Source organism: Branchiostoma floridae, chromosome 17 (genome assembly GCF_000003815.2).
Source record: "Branchiostoma floridae strain S238N-H82 chromosome 17, Bfl_VNyyK, whole genome shotgun sequence".
NCBI classification, from domain to species: Eukaryota; Metazoa; Chordata; class Leptocardii; order Amphioxiformes; family Branchiostomatidae; genus Branchiostoma; species Branchiostoma floridae.
The window spans coordinates 1,962,556-1,980,125 of record NC_049995.1 but is presented as its reverse complement, the minus strand read 5'-3'; the positions used below and the strand labels follow the sequence as shown (position 1 = coordinate 1,980,125).

At 42.3% G+C, this 17,570-nt stretch overlaps 1 protein-coding gene across 1 annotated transcript; it reads right to left on the bottom strand.

The window, feature by feature from the left end:
• Positions 1-411: 411 nt before the first annotated feature.
• Positions 412-17,564, bottom strand: LOC118404633 (glutathione hydrolase 1 proenzyme-like). The gene is made up of 6 exons (XM_035803865.1): positions 17,207-17,564; positions 15,099-15,286; positions 14,706-14,803; positions 13,488-14,451; positions 6,456-6,573; positions 412-1,192 (listed from the first exon to the last, which is right to left on the bottom strand). The coding sequence occupies exons 1-6, from the start codon at positions 17,474-17,476 to the stop codon at positions 917-919; spliced, it is 1,914 nt and encodes a 637-aa protein (XP_035659758.1). The 5' UTR covers positions 17,477-17,564; the 3' UTR covers positions 412-916.
• Between the last annotated feature and the right edge of the window lie 6 nt (positions 17,565-17,570).

The following is a 17,570-nucleotide window of genomic DNA, read 5'->3' as shown; positions in this document are numbered from 1 at the left end:
AAAGCATGAATATTGTTTTTGTACCAACCAGAAAAAGCACATATTTACTGCAAAACGGGCGGAAAAAGTTGCGTCCTCGAACAATTAAACTCAGCGGAGCAAGCAAAGTGTATTCAAATTATTCTATGGCAGCACGTGTGATAATTAAGGGTTAATGACCCGCCCCGAGGTGTATATGGTGTCATAACGCCTGGTCCTTTGCTATAACCACCGAATAAAACCACCGAGTGAGCGAAGCGAACGAGGTGGTTTTATGAGGTGGTAATAGCAAAGGACCAGGCGTTATGATGCCATGTACACCGAGGAACAGGCGGGTCATTAATATTATTATCATACAGCCTACCCAAACTTGCAAACTCCTGTATGACGCATAGATCCCTTGGTACTATACGTGTGAATTCCTTTGTCGAATTTCTGAAAATTCACATATGTTCTTTGGTACATACATTTGTAAGGAGATTACAGATTGCATTTTGAAACCAAAATTTCCTCAGAAAATATTGGTAACATTGTAGTCTTTGGCTCTTTAGAACATCAATGTTAACAGAAGGAGTCATTCCCCCCTTCTTGCAGTCTGTACTTATTCCCTCTGCTCTGGCATATGTTTCGCTCATTTTAATTGGCCAATGCCTTCATATCCAGTGTGTATCGCTCCTTCTGATTGGTCAGAATGAATCACCGGTGTCGATTCATTCTGACCAATCAGAAGGGCGATACACGCTGGGCTGGCGGGAATCTTTGTGTTACGGCGTCATAACAAACGTGGAACGGGGCCTTCTGATTGGTCCGCGGCGCCTGGCTATATGATAATGCATTGTAAAAGCCTGTATAATACAGTGAAATACTAACTGATCTAGAACACTTGTACCTGAAACGTTATCATGTCCCATGTATGACATAACATAAAATGACCCCCTCAGTAGCCGGCAGGTTTTCCCCCTTTACGGGGATCACTACATGCCTGTATCTCCTTCCCTTCCCTACGTATAACCTGCACCGCGGCGTAACTCCCCTCGTCGTAGATCGTGGGCGAAGGGTGGTAGTGCCAGTGCGAGAGATGGTGCACCAGTTCGTGGTTGTCCCACAGTTTGCGCTCCATGTACAGAACGTTGGGCTCCAGTTGGTGGTGGATTCTCGCTCTACCCACCGCCGCCCCCAGGTCCATACCAAACCACTCCATGTTAGCAAAAACCTGGAAATTGGCACAAGTTTGAAACATTTGATCACTTGTACACAGATTTCATTCTAACATAACAAATATGTTATATATATAAGCTGAAAAAGTTAAAGTCCTTCCAACATTGTCAGCTTACATATAGTTCCCACACCTTTTGGTGTATGGGTGGGACATTGCTATCTCTATTTTAACCATGCGCATGCGCAGGCGCGGAGGCGAGCAGCAGCGACTTACGAGAGCTCTGAGAATTTTCCTGAATTTCACCGTATTTTGTGCTAGTTACTATTATTAATCCCTGTCAGTTTATAGTATAGGCAGTACTCAAACATATCGGGAACCTGTAACACCGGTAATAGTAAAATTTTCGGTATCTAAATCAAATTCCGGACAGGTTTGAAACAATAGCTTATAGAGTGGGAGGGCTGTATACCGCGGTAAGTACACCGAGGGAAGGGCCGGGGAATCCATTTATATACTTATTTCGTTGTATGTTGATATCTGGGACTGCTTATGATTGCACAGTTTACTTAAGTTAGTAACTCGGATCACTTATACTTTTTGTACTGATATATTTCTTTCGACTTGTAACGGCTAAATCTTGTGGAATTTGCAAGAGTCTCAACATCGTGTCCCGCCGGATTTGCATGTGAATTACGGACAGAGTGGGAGGGCGCGCAACCCGTTTTTGACTTGAACTCACTTTGATAGCTCATTTGGCGATTTGAATTACATATATTTGGTTAACCACTTATATTTTTTGTACTGATATATCTGCTCCACCTTGTAATTTGAGAACTCGTGTGGATTTTGTAAGAGTTACATCGTGTCCCGCCTGATTTGCATGTGAATTGCGTACAGGATGGGAGGGCACGCAAACTGTTTTTGATCTGAACTCACGATTTTGATTTACGTATCTTGGGTCGAATCGTCAGATAACTTTGTGTATTAATTGTTCTGAACTCACGATTTTGATTTACGTATCTTGGGTCGAATCGTCAGATAACTTTGTGTATTAATTGTTTGCAATTTGCTGTTGGACAGCAGGCACCATCGGCCGGTGTGGCGAGATTGTTGGACAATCCTGAGTATTGTATTCGCTGTTGGACAGCAGGCACCGTCGGACGGTGTGGAGATTGTTGGACAATCCTGAGTATTGTATTCGCTGTTGGACAACGGGCACCGTCGGACGGTGTGGCGAGATTGTTGGACAATCCTGAGTATTGTATTCGCTGTTGGGCAGCGGGCACCGTCGGACGGTGTGGAGATTGTTGGACAATCCTGAGTATTGTATTCGCTGTTGGGCAGCGGGCACCGTCGGACGGTGTGGAGATTGTTGGACAACCTCGAATAGTCGCTGTCGACAAAATGGAATTCCACTGCACATGTATACTTCTGGCCCTTTGCCTGTTGCTCAGCAAAGCCGAACCAGGGTCACAGCCAAACACAAAACAGATAGGTAAATGAAGGAAATGTCACATGTACTTTCAGATCTGACTGTACTTCTGACTGGGCCACGTTTGCTTTCATGATTAAGCACAGTGGGGTGAATGGGACTTATTTCAGCCGCAACAAATTGCTGATGCACAACGATAGTACAAAGTTGTCAATGATTCTAATACTGCTCTTAAGTGGAGATGTTGAGGTGAACCCAGGGCCTAGACCACCGAAGTTTCCCTGTGGGAGCTGTAACAAGGCTGTACAGAATGCTCAAGCTGTCATTTGTTGTGATGACTGTAATAGATGGTATCACAAAGACTGCATTGGGATATGCTCGGAAGTATACACTGTATTAGAAACCCACAAATCATACTCATGGATATGCTGTGACTGCGGCGTACCAAACTTTGCATCAGACATGTTTGACATCACTGACGACAGCTTCCATTCAGTAAATTCATTTGATACGCTGAACTCCAGCACAAGTTTGCCAGGTGACACACCGACGGCCACATCCACTCCACTTAGATCAAAACAAGGCAAAACTCACACTAGAGGTAATGGCCACAAAAAGAACAAGGCTAAACTCCTGCTGGTAAACTGCCAGAGTGTTCGAAACAAAACTGCTGAATTGGCAACTGTCATTGACACTTATAAGCCAGACATAATAGCGGGCACAGAATCATGGCTCAATGAAAACATATCAAGCAGTGAAATATTCCCTGACAACTACATAGTACACCGTAAAGACAGACAAACTGGCCCAGAAGGTGGTGTTTTTCAGGCAAACAGGGATGATCTGATTGTCACCCACAGACCAGATCTGGACACAGACTGTGAGATAATCTGGACACAAACCCAACTTACAGGAAAGAAACCGCTTATGATTGGTACATACTACAGACCTCCGTCGGACCAGGGCAATAGTCTGGGTGAGCTTGACAGCTCTATAAATAAAGTGGGAACTAAGATAAACTCCAACAATGTGATCATTCTTGGAGATTTCAATACCCCCGGTATAAATTGGGATGCCAGCACAACAGATAATGCTCAGAACTATACAGGACAGGCACAGAAACTACTGCATTAGTGGATAACCATGGGCTATTCCAAACAGTTCAGGAACCAACCAGAAATGGTAATGTCTTGGACCTAGTCTTAGTTAACAACCCAAACATAATTGAAAAGACCGCAGTAGTTCCGGGAATAAGTGACCATGACATGGTTCTAGTGGACGTGAACTTGGCACCCAAACAGAACAAAACACCAAAAAGGAAAGTGTATATTCGCACGAAATCTGACAAGCCGGCTATCAAGAATGACCTTGAGGACTATGCAACAAACTTTAACATGAGAACAAAAGACATGTCAGTGACACAGAAATGGGATGACTTCAAAGGCAAAATGAAGCACACAATGAACAAACATATTCCTAGTAAAATGACATCAAGCAGCTACAACCTGCCCTGGTTTAACAGCAACTTAAGAAGGCACTGTCGGAAGAAACAGCGTCTTTACAATAAAGCTAAGAGAACAGGACAAGAGGAAGACTGGAATAAATACAAGAAAGTAAAAAAAGGAGTTCAGAAAAGCATAAGAGCAGCACACTCAAAGTACGTGGCAAACATACTGGGAGAAGCTATAACTGACAAACCTAAAACATTCTGGTCATACATAAAAGGCCTGAGGAGAGACCTTGTCGGGGTAGCCACTCTAAAGGTGGGGAGCACCATTATTAGTGACAGTGAGAAAAAAGCAGAGGCACTCAGTTCACAGTTTAAAAGTGTATTCACAGAAGAAGACACCACAGACATGCCATCTCTTGGGCACCCCTGCACCCCTCCTATGGAACAAATAGAAATTTCTATTTATGGTGTAGAGAAAATGCTGCAAGGCCTTAATCCATCCAAAGCATCCGGGCCAGACCAAATACCTCCTTGGTTCCTCAAAATGACAGCCAGTGAAATCGCACCTGTTTTAACTAACATTTTCCAACAATCGCTTGACACAGGAGAGATTCCTAAAGACTGGAGAGATGCAAATGTATGCGCCATTTTCAAAAAGGGAGATAGAGCGGTCCCCAGTAACTACAGACCAGTTTCACTTACCTGTATTTCCTGTAAACTACTTGAACACATTATCCATAGCCATATAATGAAACACTTGGAAGGCCACAATGTACTAACGGACTACCAGCATGGTTTCAGAGCAAAGCGATCCACAGAAACACAGCTTATTTTAACAGTACGACATAGCTGGGGCACTGAACAACAAAAGACAAGTGGATCTAGCAATTCTTGATTTTACTAAAGCCTTTGACAAAGTCCCACATAGCAGACTGATATCAAAACTAGAGCATTATGGAATTCAAGGTACCACACTTAATTGGTTAAAGGCTTTCCTAACGAACAGAGAGCAAACTGTAGTGGTAGAAGGGAAGGCCTCAGCTCCAGTTAAAGTAGCGTCTGGAGTTCCGCAAGGAACTGTCCTGGGACCATTGCTCTTCCTCTTGTACATAAACGACTTGCCAGACCAGCTCGATTCAAGTGTGAGGTTGTTCGCAGATGACTGCCTGTTATATGTAGAGCTCTCTACAAAGGAAGATTCACTACTTCTTCAGAAAGATCTGAACACCCTGGAAGAGTGGCAAAGGAAATGGCTTATGCAGTTCAATCCGGATAAATGTTATATCATGCACATAACAAACAAACGAACCCCAAATGTATCCCCCTACCAGTTCTGTGGTCAGACATTAGCAACAACAAAAACCCACCCATACCTCGGTGTTACATTAACAACTGGACTGAAGTGGCCCAGGGGTGTCCATGTTAACAAAATAACAACCAAGGCTAAACAGACACTGGGAGTAATCAAACGCAACTTGTGGGCATGCCCAGCCAGGGTAAAATCACTTGCATACACGTCACTGGTAAGACCAAATCTTGAATATGCTGCAACAGTATGGGATCCGTATACAAAGAAAGACAAACTTAAGATAAACTGGAAAGGATACAGAACCAAGCTGCCAGATTCTGTACAAACAACTACAGCAGAAATGCTAGTGTTACCAAAATGAAAACAGATCTGCAGTGGACATCACTTGAAGACAGGAGGAAAATGTCCAGACTTTGTATGATGTACAAAATGACCAATAAACTGGTGGACGTACCGACTGATAAGTATCTAACACCAGCTCAAAAACGAACTAGAAACAGTCATGCTTTCAAGTACCAGAGTTACCAACCTAGGATTGATGTGTTCAAAAATTCCTATTTCCCCAGAACTATTGTAGAGTGGAATATGTTATCACCAAGCACAATAGGGGCGTCTTCTCTGGATAGTTTCAGAGAACACTTGCATATAGATGTGCAAAAGTTAGGTGTGACGAGTCGTTCAGTGTAATATAACCAGCTGCTGCCGCGCCGCGTGCCTGCGAAGCTGGTGTGTTACGCCGAAGGGCGGTTATACCGGCTATATAGATACAGATACAGAACCACTGGCACCACAGCACACTTGATACAGATCTAAAGTAGGTGGCATTGATAAACAATTTTCAAGTGATTCTGGGAAAATGTTGAAGTTCAGTGTTTGCATTGTAAGCAACCCAAGTTTTGGCATATCTCAGACCAAATTTAGCTGCAATATTTTTAAGCAAATACAATTTGGTAGAAGCCTTCACAAATACGCCTTTTAAGGTATGACATGTAAAATTTGCTTATTGAAACAATTTATTTCAAGTTAGTGGAATATTTGTGCATGGATCTCTTGAACAATGAACCTCTTCAACGATGTATTTGAAATAATGCACACTTTTCCAATATTTGTAGATCAGCAGTCTCACCTGAGCTACTGCAGTGGGTATCATCATCCCTCCTGACCCCCCCATCACCACCTGTACATCCTGGTCCCTGTCTATCATGATGGTGGGGCAGGTGGACGACAGTGGACGCTTTCCTTGGCTGGGGGAGGGAGTGAAGAACCATCATTGACATGCAATCGCTTAAGTTATAAAGCACCCTGTATACGCTAGATAGCATATATCAATCAGCTTAGTTTATCAGTTGAACATAGTTTTCTTACTAGTATGTAGTACTACACAACCTTATTATATTTCAGCCATACATAGTATGGTGAAATATATTGTATTCGTAATGTTTCTTCTTTCTTCTTCTTCTTCTTCTTCTGCTTCTTCTTTCTCCTGTCAAATCTTCAAAGTGATTCATCTCCGCCGTTCCTGGATCGAATGACCTGAAATTTGGCACAGGGGTAGAATGGGCCAATACCTTGATGCTTTTTTTCAGTTTTTTCATATCTGCCTCTAAAATGATTTTATTGAGATTTTTTGGTCAATTTTAGACCAAAACTGTATATTTTGGCTCCTGTACCCTGGTATTACAACCAAATGAGCTGAAATTTGACAGAGATGTGCCTTGATAATGCCCCCATATAAATTCGATAACACTTTTGGTGTACAGTACAACAAAATGCTTATTTTTGCGATTTTTTGACCAATTTTTGACCAAAAAAGGACACTTTTGGCCCCTGTACCCTGGTATTACAGCCAAATGAGCTGAAATTTGACAGAGATGTGCCTTGATAATGCCCCCATATAAATTCGATAACATGCTTATTTTTGCGATTTTTTGACCAATTTTTGACCAAAAAAGGACACTTTTGGCCCCTGTACCCTGGTATTACAACCAAATGAGCTGAAATTTGACAGAGATGTGCCTTGATAATACCCCCATATAAATTCAATAACACTTTTGGTGTACAGTACAACAAAATGCTTATTTTTGCGATTTTTTGACCAATTTTTGACCAAAAAAGGACACTTTTGGCTCCTGTACCTTGGTATTGCAACCGTATGAGCTGAAATTTGACACAGACCTTAGACCTTAGACCTTAGTTCCTCCCGCAACACTGTTGCATTGGTCGACTCGTCGAGCATATCTTCTCCAAAGCGTGCGGTCTTGCGCTGCTACTGCCATGCTCTCCATACTGTTTAAACCCATTTTTCTTCCATCATTCAAGATTGTCCGTCTTAGTGTAGTTTTAGGCCTGCCCCTGGGGCGGGTGCCCTTAGGAGCCCATGACATAGCTGTTTTTGTTGTTCTTTTGTCGGATAGACGCCATACATGCCCAACAAATCTCAATCTTCTTCTTCTGACTGTCTCACTGGCTAGAGGCACCTTAGCTCTTTGCATGAGCTCTTCATTTGTGACGTGGTCACGCCAGGAGATGCCTAGGATTGTCCTAAGGCATTTACGTTGGAAAGTGTCTAGTGATTGCGTTACCTCTGCAGTGCATTTCCACGATTCACATGCATATGTGGCTATTGGCATCACAATAGTCTGGAATAACTTTAACTTTAACGGTACACTGATTTGCTTAGATAGCCAGAATTTTCTCAAGTATTGCCACATACCAGTAGCTTTGCCAAGCCTAGATTTGACGTCTTCTTCTGTGCCACCAAACATAGTAATAATGCTGCCTAAGTAAGTGAATTTGTCGACATACTCGATTACTTCATTTTCAAGCACGATTGGTGCTGCATTATGGATTGTTGTCATTGCTTTGGTTTTTTCTCCACTTACTCTGAGTCCAATTTTCGCCCCTGTGGTAGAGAGTCTTTCTGTGAAACCTTGCAGATTCTCACAACTATTGGCCAAAGCAGCTAAATCATCTGCGAAGTCGAGATCACTCAGTGACCCGTCACCAAAAGCTATGCCATCTCCGACTTGTTTGGTCTTCTTCAAAAGGAAGTCAATGACAATAACAAATAGAAAGGGGGATAAAATACATCCTTGTTCACTCCCTGTTGCGACTTCAAACATTGTAGTAACTCCAGTCTTGGTTTTGATGCACACTTAGAGTTCTCGTACAAGGATTTAAAATAATGGGATATACTTCTCAGGTATGCCGTAAGCTCGAACAATCTTCCATAGGGATTCTCTATGTACAGAATCGAAAGCTTTTCGAAAGTCAATGAAGTTGATTGCAAGTGCTGTTCTGTACTCGTGCGACTGTTCCACTATGTTACGAAGGGCGAAGATCTGTTCAATAGTTGATCTACCTTTCCTGAAACCTGCCTGCTCCTCTCTTAAAACTTTGTCCACTTCGTCTTTTAGTCTATGCAGGATTATACTGCAGAATACTTTCCCTGGTACAGATGTTAGAGTTACTCCCCTCCAGTTATTACAGTTGCTGGGGTCTCCTTTCTTGGCTATTTTAACTATGACCCCGTGTCTCCAATCATCTGGTACCTCCTCTTTTTGCCAAATCAGGTTGAACAGGTAAGATAGCTCATCGAGTAGCTTTTCTCCACCATGTTTGAGAAGTTCAGCCGAGATGTTGTCAAGCCCTGCGGCCTTGTTGTTTTTCAGCCTTCCTATAGCTGCTTCTATCTCTGCTTTTGTGATGGGTGATTGGTCTACTTCTACGCTATCTATGATGTCATTCTCTTCTATTTCTAGCAGCTCCTCTGGTATTGGTTGGTTTAGCACTTCCCGGAAGTGTTCGACCCATCTGGCATCCTGCTCTTCATCTGATGTCAGCACTGTACCGCTTTTGCTCTTAATGGGTGCTGTTGTTGTTTCTTTGCCTTTCGGGTTGGCTATCTCCTTTACAATACGGTATAGTGTACGCGAGTCATTTCTATCTGCGGCTGCCTGTGCTTCTTTATGCTTATCGTCCAACCACTTCTGTTTGTCTTTCTTACAGGCTTTCTTTACACTCTTGTCTAAGGAACGATAATGCACATCATGCTCTTGCCACTCACTGTTGGAATTTGTTTGGTCCCTAGCAGCTTTTGCTGTCTTACGTTCATCAATCAGTTCCCAAGTTTTTCCAGAGATCCAACGTTCTCTCTTTGTGCCCCTTCGGCGACCGACCTGCTTCTCTGCGGCCTGCGTGATAACTGAGCTAATATTCTCCCACTGTTCTTCTATGTCATCACTTCTTTGTAGCACCTCAAACTTGTTTTGGATATCAATTTGGTACTGTGTATTTACTTCACATGAAGAGCTCAACTTTTTTACATCAAAAGGTTTAGGGGTGTTGTTTTGTTTCTGTAGTTTCTTGAATTTCACTCTGAATTTTCCCAATACTTATGGTCAGAACCAATGTCAGCCCCTCGATATCCACGTACATCTCACTAAGCAATGCTGACCTCCATCTCCGGTCAATACAGATGTAGTCTATCTCATTTCTAGTACGCCCATCTGGAGATGTCCACGTGGTTTTATGAATACGTTTGTGGGCAAAGAATGAATTTCCTATGCTCATGCCTGTCACACTAACTAGGCCAATAAGTCGATTTCCATTGTCGTTTGTTTCTTTAGCACTTCCAAAGGGCCCTATACAGCTTGGCATGTCTCTCCTGTTCGCGTCGATCTTGGCATTAAAGTCACCGAGTAGAATTTTGATGTCATGACTATGCACATTATCAATCACACCCTGCAGTTGACAGTAAAATCTATCCTTGGTTTCATTACTATTCACCTCTGTCGGAGCATAAGCCTGTATAATTGTCACTTTGGCATGTGCTGATTCAAATCTAGCAGTTATGATTCTGTGCCTTGATAATCTAGCAGTTATGATTCTGTGCCTTGATAATCCCTTCATATAAATTCAATAACACTTTTGGTGTACAGTGCAACAAAATGCTTATTTTTGCGATTTTTGGCCAATTTTTGACCAAAAAAGGACACTTTTGGCTCCTGTACCCTGGTATTACAATTAAATGACCTGAAATTTGGTATAGATAGGCATTAGATACTTGGTAACAAGATTCAAGTAAAATTTTTGACATAAACAACTTTAAAATGATTAATTTTGGCACTTTTCTGAGGGGAAATTTGTTTTCTTTTGGCCTCCTGACGTGACCTTCCGTGACCCCGCACAGAGCCACACCTGTGCGCGTCAGCCGGAGAGTTAATTGAATCAAAGACCTAGCCAATCAGCGAAGAGGAGGCCAAAGGCTAATTAATATTCATAAGCGGGGCCTCATGATCCCGTATATAGCAGTGTTCCCGCCAGGGGGAGCGAAGCCCGCCTAAGGCTCTCGCATTTTAGACTATTCAGAAGGCTTTATATTGTATCAGTTCTTAGGGGCATATCTATGATAATCGCAGCAGTCACTTAACTTCTCTTCAGGAGTTTAGCGTAACACTATTTCAGGTCAAACCGTCAAAGGCAACTAAAAACAAACTTTAACGTTACTGAGTTCAACAGTACTTATAACTTGTTATCCGAAGTTGAAACGCTAGCGATGGTATTTTCGCTGCGCTGTTAGCTCCGTGCGACTGTTGTTGGCGGTCTTATAACGGTATATTTTGCACCCCTGTACCCTGGTATGAGTAACATTTGGTATAGATAGGCATAAGATAGTTGGTAAAATGATCCAAGGAAAATTTTTGGCATAAAGTACTGTTTGAATTACAGCACTTTTTTGGGGGGGAAAATTGGTTTTCTTTCGTTCTCCATGCCATGACCTTTCGGACGTTCACCCCACCAGGGCTTTAGCCAGCTCGAAACTTTTTTCCGTCAGCCAATCGTCGCGAAAATTAATTAGAAGGACCAACGTCCTTGGAAGGACTGAACTGAGACCTTGAAAAACGGGTTTTAATGAGATTATCGTATGCGAAAGGGCACCGACACACATTGTCAACAATCATAACAATAGCAAAACAAACAGTGTGTGGCTTTTACGGCCGTGGATGGCGTCCCCAAGCCGCCTGAAGCTTCCACCAAGGATTTTTGTCCGTCAAGGTTGACGGATTGGTTTGAAAATTTTTCCGTCAGACGCAACAAATTTCCGTCAATTGACGGAAAAACGGACGCTGGCTAGAGCCCTGCACCCCACAGAGCCGACATCTGCACCTGCGTCTAGCTGGCAGGAAGAGTTAATTCAATTAATGGTTCAGCCAATCAGCGAAGAGGAAAGCGAAAGCTAATTAATATTCATAAGCGGGACCACACAATCCGTTAACTTGAAGACTCAGGCCGTACAGACTTCTCGCCAGGATTTTTTCAAAGCGTCGGACAGGGGTCCGGGGGCCGCCGAATGTCCCTGGCGGGGTCCAGGGGCAGGGCCACTGTGGGGGGGGACCCAGGTGGGCGAAGCCCCCCCGGAAGCTCTTGCATTTTAGACTATTGAGAAGGCTTCTTTTATCAGTTTTTTTAGGGCCATATCTACGATAATCGTAGCAGTCACTTGCTTCTCTTCAGCAGTTTGACTTTAAAATATTTCGGGTCAAAGCTTCAAAGACAACTAAAACCTCATAAACAACAAACTTTACTTAGCTCAACAGTATACAAAAATATTGTACGGGTTGCCATCCTTAGTTGAAGCGCTTATTTATAGCGCTAGTATCTTCGCTGCGCCGTTAGCCGCCGTGCGACTTTTGTTGACGGTCTGATATCCCTACGTCGCCGCCTCGCTGATACTAGTATTCCCACGGACATGTTTCAAGAAAAATACCCAGCAAAAAACGCTGTTCTGCGTCAAATTCTATTCTATAAAACATGTGGGACTCAGTGTTACAGTCTAAATATTTTGTAGAAGCACCGCTGTAGGAAAGAAGGTCCAAGCAATGTAAAACATCACGTAGCATGAAGTTCGCTGTCAACTGGCACACAGCACATGACTGTTTGAAACTCTAAGTCTAATCAACAGCTGTGTTTGATTGATAGCCGGCGGTCCTTTGATGAAGTCGGCGAAAGGTGCGTTAGTTAGAAAATCTGCATTTAGTTTTGATACGTAATTATAAGTTAGACAGTGGCGAGAATGATTATTTTCTCATCAATATTTCTCTTCAGAATTATTTGAACTTAATTGTACATCTAAACAATTGGCTTACCTGTGCAATGTTTATATGATTAATGATCAGTGTACTGAAATCATGTGTAACGTATGGCTCCTAGTCAATAGATCAGCATTTTCTCTATAGTGACCACCTGTCTATAGTGGCCACATTTCCTAGTGCTGTTGTTGTTTGACATAAACTTTGAACATTTAAATTGTAAGTAACTTTAAACTGCCAGAGTTTCAGCCCAATAAAACACTCTCAGCGCCAGGGTATGAACAGACTGACCAGACAGACGAAAATAAATCCTCGAACAAGGTTCAATCGTATCTTCCGGGTCTGGCAGGAAGTTGTTAAACTAAAATAAGAATAGGCTCGATGGCTGATTGCATACAAAGTAAAACAGTTTAACAGTTTTACAGCTTGAAGAAAACAAACGCTCCTACAGTACCTGCACCTGCTTGATAAGTATTAAATCGTATGCCCTACTTGAATAAAAAAAGTTCACTGCAATAATAAATGTACCCACATCACAAGGAGCTTATACTTTTTTAAACTTACACCTAGTTATCGTACTGAAAATTGTTAATGACATTACATGAAGTCATTCAACAATTTTCAGTCATGATGAAAATTTTCTGAATGGAAGGTGTGATTATTGTCATTTTCTGAAAAATAGAAGCAAGCTCTGTTTTTACCTGGAATCAATTCACAATACCAGTCCACTTTGGGGGATAATGTACTGTTAAGAGGATGTTCCATTTTTGCGCAGGGGTGATTTGGAACAGTCCAATGTTGCGTGGGAAGGGGTATGGCTGAAATATGCTGTATTTGCTCTTAAGCAAATGTCGGCCTTTCTAGTTTTTCCACTTTAATACAAATGTCTTGTTCAGTGTAAAATAACATTTGTGCTAACAGTGCAAAGTAAACACAAACACACACACACACAGACCTCAAACAAAACCATTTTGTGAAAGTTACAACTGGAAACAGTCCTTTCAGAGCTATGGTTATAATTAACTACTACCTGTGAAGGGTCTAAACAGAAAGATTAAAACACTAACCTGATGAAATTTTTTGAAAATGGTGGAAAGTGTTTGTCATCTCTGGGAAAACCCGGGCTGGAGAAATCCGCCATCTCATTGTTGAGGATAACTCCAGTAACCGGCGAATAAACGCCCGACCCGAAGTAATGATTGATCGTGCTTGTGACCGCAACGGCATCGCCGTTTGCCGCAAGAACGGATACATGCGTCGTTCCATGATCCTCCGCATTGTAAAACCGTGCTCCATAATACCCTTCATCGTCGTCACTCGTGTGGTGTTTGTACTCGTTAATTTTTGTTGCAATCCTTTCAGCGTACGAATCCGAGGTCAGCTTTTTTACCTCGTCGGATACATCCTCAAATTTAGCGTCACCTAAATGCGTCCTTTCCGCGGCGGCAAATTTGAACGCTTCCGCGAGCTTGTGAACCGTTTCTGGAAGATCTTCTTCGTCAAGACTTCTTGGGTTCAAGTCAAATTCTTCTAATAACTTAAGAATGAATTGAAACACTGCGCCGCCCCCCGGTGGGTCTGTGGTGATCATTCTCAAGCCTGACGACTTTAGTTCCGCATACTCCGGCCGCGTTAGGTTCACTTTGTAGTTGGCTAGATCGTCTCCGGTTATAATACCGCCTCGGCTTTGGATATTTGCGACGAGGTTTCTCGCGATGTTTCCGGAATAGAACACATCTCCGCCGTGCTTGGCCATGCTGTCTAACGTTCTTGACAAGTCGGACATTTTGTACTTTTTCCCCTCCGTTAGTACGTTGCCTTGCGGGTCACAAAAAACGTCACAAAGACCGGATGACTTGACTTTGTCTTCACTGGCCTTGAGCGCGTGTGCGAGTGCCTTGTCTACAGTAGTTCCCGTCCGTGCGAGATCGATTCCGGGCTGTAAGAGGTCGCCCCATGGCAGTTTCCCGTAGCGCTCGTAAGCCTTCATGTGACCTTTGACCGCACCAGGAACGGCAATTGCCAGACCACCTGCCAAAAATCGACAAAAATAACGATTATGGTCAAAATCAACAACTGGGTGCTGAAAAGCTATCCGATGGCTTGTTACCCCAAAATATGTCTAAAAAAAATTCATACTGCTACAAAAGTTTTTTGAGAAGTTTTTTCTTTAAAGGTAATCATGCTTGAGCTGAGAAAGGTGTTCCCCAACAAATCATAATCTTATTTGCACAAGACGCAAGTAAATGCAAGCTAATTGTAAGAAAGCACTTTGTTAGACCCACCAATTTCCGTCAGTGTTCTGTTAGTCCCGAACATGTCCCTTGTGGCTGCCGCGGGCGCCATCTCTCGAGCATCGATAACTTCTGCTGTTCCACGTGCCCTGGAAAATACACAAGAAATCTGTGAATATCACTTATGATAGTCACTGGTCTGTATCTCTCCTTACACAGTGAACGAATTTCACATACACACATCTACTGAACAGAAATAGCGTGTAATTCAGTTTGAGTCCCTAATTCTTGACTACCTTTGGATAAGTGTACCACCTGACTAGGACTTGGTCTGTGTATGTGGTGGAAAATCTAGTCTAACATGCTACACTAATCTAACTCGGATTTGCCATTTCAACTTTCATCTAGTAAATTTTATTGATCACAGTTAAGATATTTTTTTACCTGTCATAGATGACGAAGAACGCCCCTCCCCCTATCCCCGCGCTGTGCGGATGTTTGATCCCGAGACAGTACAGGGCAGCGATGGCAGCGTCCACGGCACTCCCTCCGCGCTCTAACGTGTCCGCACCGATCTGGGAACACTCCGCTGAGTCGGTCGCCACCGCTGCATGCTGGTACACGGAATAACCCTGGTGATGTGGGAAAAAATATTTTGATTATGTTACCCACGGTAAACATTCTCTGACGAGAAAGGTAACATTTGCAAGCAAACATATTATTATAATGTTTAATCGTAACCTTCACATGCTGTATTCTAACACTGATGACACATCTCTAAATTCAGTGACTGAGTCACTCTGTACCAAGACATTTGCTCCATTATGTAACCAAACATTGCTTCTTTATTGGTTACCATGGTGACAGCTGTCTGGTCCAGGTCGTTGACCTCATTTGATTGGATAAGAAGAAGAAGAAACAGAACAAAAACATTATGTTTACCTTCCGTGAAAAGAAGCCACACCACAAACTGAGACCACTACCACACTAAATCCCCTGCTGTACATGTGGTTACTTGCAAAACTGTGTGACCCAAGGGGTAATAAATTGGAAATATGCACCATCCTATATACAGAAAGGCATGGGAAAGTATTTTCAACTTCAGAAATTGTTATAGGATCTAGTATACAGATTTGCTCTGGCACCCCGGGGATTTGGGAATGAATCAAGGTATTGAATAAAAGGTTATTGAGGGCAGTCAAATTGAATTACCAGTAATGCCCCTAGGCAAATACTCCTAAATTAGACCAGGCACAATGCCCCTGTATTTTACACACAAGGATCTTTTCTATAGAACTTAAGCAAGGGTGGCAGACTCACAGTGTAATTTTGGTTGGGAAAATGAAGAATAAAGAGAATGTTAAGGAGAAAATTGACCACATACTTCAAAAAGAAGAAATCTGGGTACATGTACATTGTCCACATATTTGACAAACTGTCAACTTAATATACAATAAGCTTTTTATTTGTAAGAAATAATTACAAACAACATAGTCAATGTACATTAATCAAGTTTATGAGAAAATTGACCATCTATGACACCTGTTTCATTCAGGAATCTACCATTGTTAATAGAGGGGTGAAAATAATTACAAACACCTGTCACGAGCAACTTATTCAGAAAGAAGTTACTCCCTAAGGAACATAAATTAGAATTATAACTTGATTTTTGTGCATCACGTTCAAATTTTTCCAGAAGAATAGAATTATTTTACAACTGAAAAATATCTAACAAAAATCTCTTACATTAATTCTCAACCCTCTAATACAAAATGGTTCATCTCAGTTTAATGTTACCAAAAAAACACCTGCCCTAAGGCAAATTAAATCCAAAATGGCCGCCAGTTAATCCTGTTCAGACAGTTCTGATTACGATTTCTTTCCTTGTTTACCAAATTGATTACTCATTCAGAAATAGTTTAGGCACATAAAAGGCCTACTATATTTGTTAAAAAGCCTACAGAGTAATTCTATACACTAGCAAACAGCGCATGTTGACACAACAGCTAATACTTAAAGTACAGACTACTATTACCAATAGAGCACTTACTAGTGGGCGTAATTACAGTTACACGTACCTGTAAGAGTCACGTGCGTTTTAGCTCATTTTTCTCTTGACTAGTAATTGTTTGCGCCTGTCGAGATATATAACTCTAGAATCTATTTTCATTATGAAAAGTTGAATATTTTCACCTCAATGTATTTAAGACACTGCACACAATAAAGATTGAAATTAAAATCAATTCAAATAGCCAGCAGCGAAATACCATATGTCAGCTTTGTTGATACTATAAATAGTTAAAATTTAGTATTCTATGTATTTGCCCCTTGCTTAATGATTTTCATTTTTTGCTTACTATTTTACTTAACAATTCTTTTACCCAAACAGTATTCCAAAGGCGAGAGGAATTTCAAAACTTCAAGATCTTATTGGAGGAAGTGACCCGGAAAGTTGTCTTATCTTGATCGACTTCGACACAAGCGCTTAGCATGGCAACACAACTTGTTTGTAAATACTGAGTTTTGTACGTTTTTGTACATCGTAAACTTACCTTGTATGTTTCGTGCCCGTCTCGGAGCGGGCCCTTGTAAGCCTTCCAGGCAGGCAGCCCGAATCCGGCGGCGATCAGGAAGAGTACGACCGAAGCACACAGGTGGCAACACACGCTACACCGTGACGGTCTCCCCGGCCCAACCGCCCGCTCGCCCTTGTAGCTGTTGTCGACGAAAAGGATGACTTCTTCGAGCTCTCCCTCGCTGGAGTCCGACTCCTGGTTCAGGCGGCTGTAGCGGGCTGCTGCCCGGCCAGTGATTTCCCTCATGCCGCCGGTTTTGGTGTGATTTTGGCGGGTTTGTTGAGAGGAAATGTTCAGGTAATTTTTATCCCACCTGTCCACCCGTTACAAGCTACACCCA

What these genes read in the sequence shown, in the direction of transcription:
- LOC118404633 (XM_035803865.1), bottom strand. Translation starts at nt 17,476, where the DNA reads ATGAGGGAAATCACTGGCCGGGCAGCAGCCCGCTACAGCCGCCTGAAC. An exon ending in ACGGGCACGAAACATACAAG is followed by an intron (nt 15,287 to 17,206) that starts GTAAGTTTACGA and finishes CCACATCACCAG; the next exon opens with GGTTATTCCGTGTACCAGCA. An exon ending in TTTTCAAAAAATTTCATCAG is followed by an intron (nt 6,574 to 13,487) that starts GTTAGTGTTTTA and finishes TCCCTCCCCCAG; the next exon opens with CCAAGGAAAGCGTCCACTGT.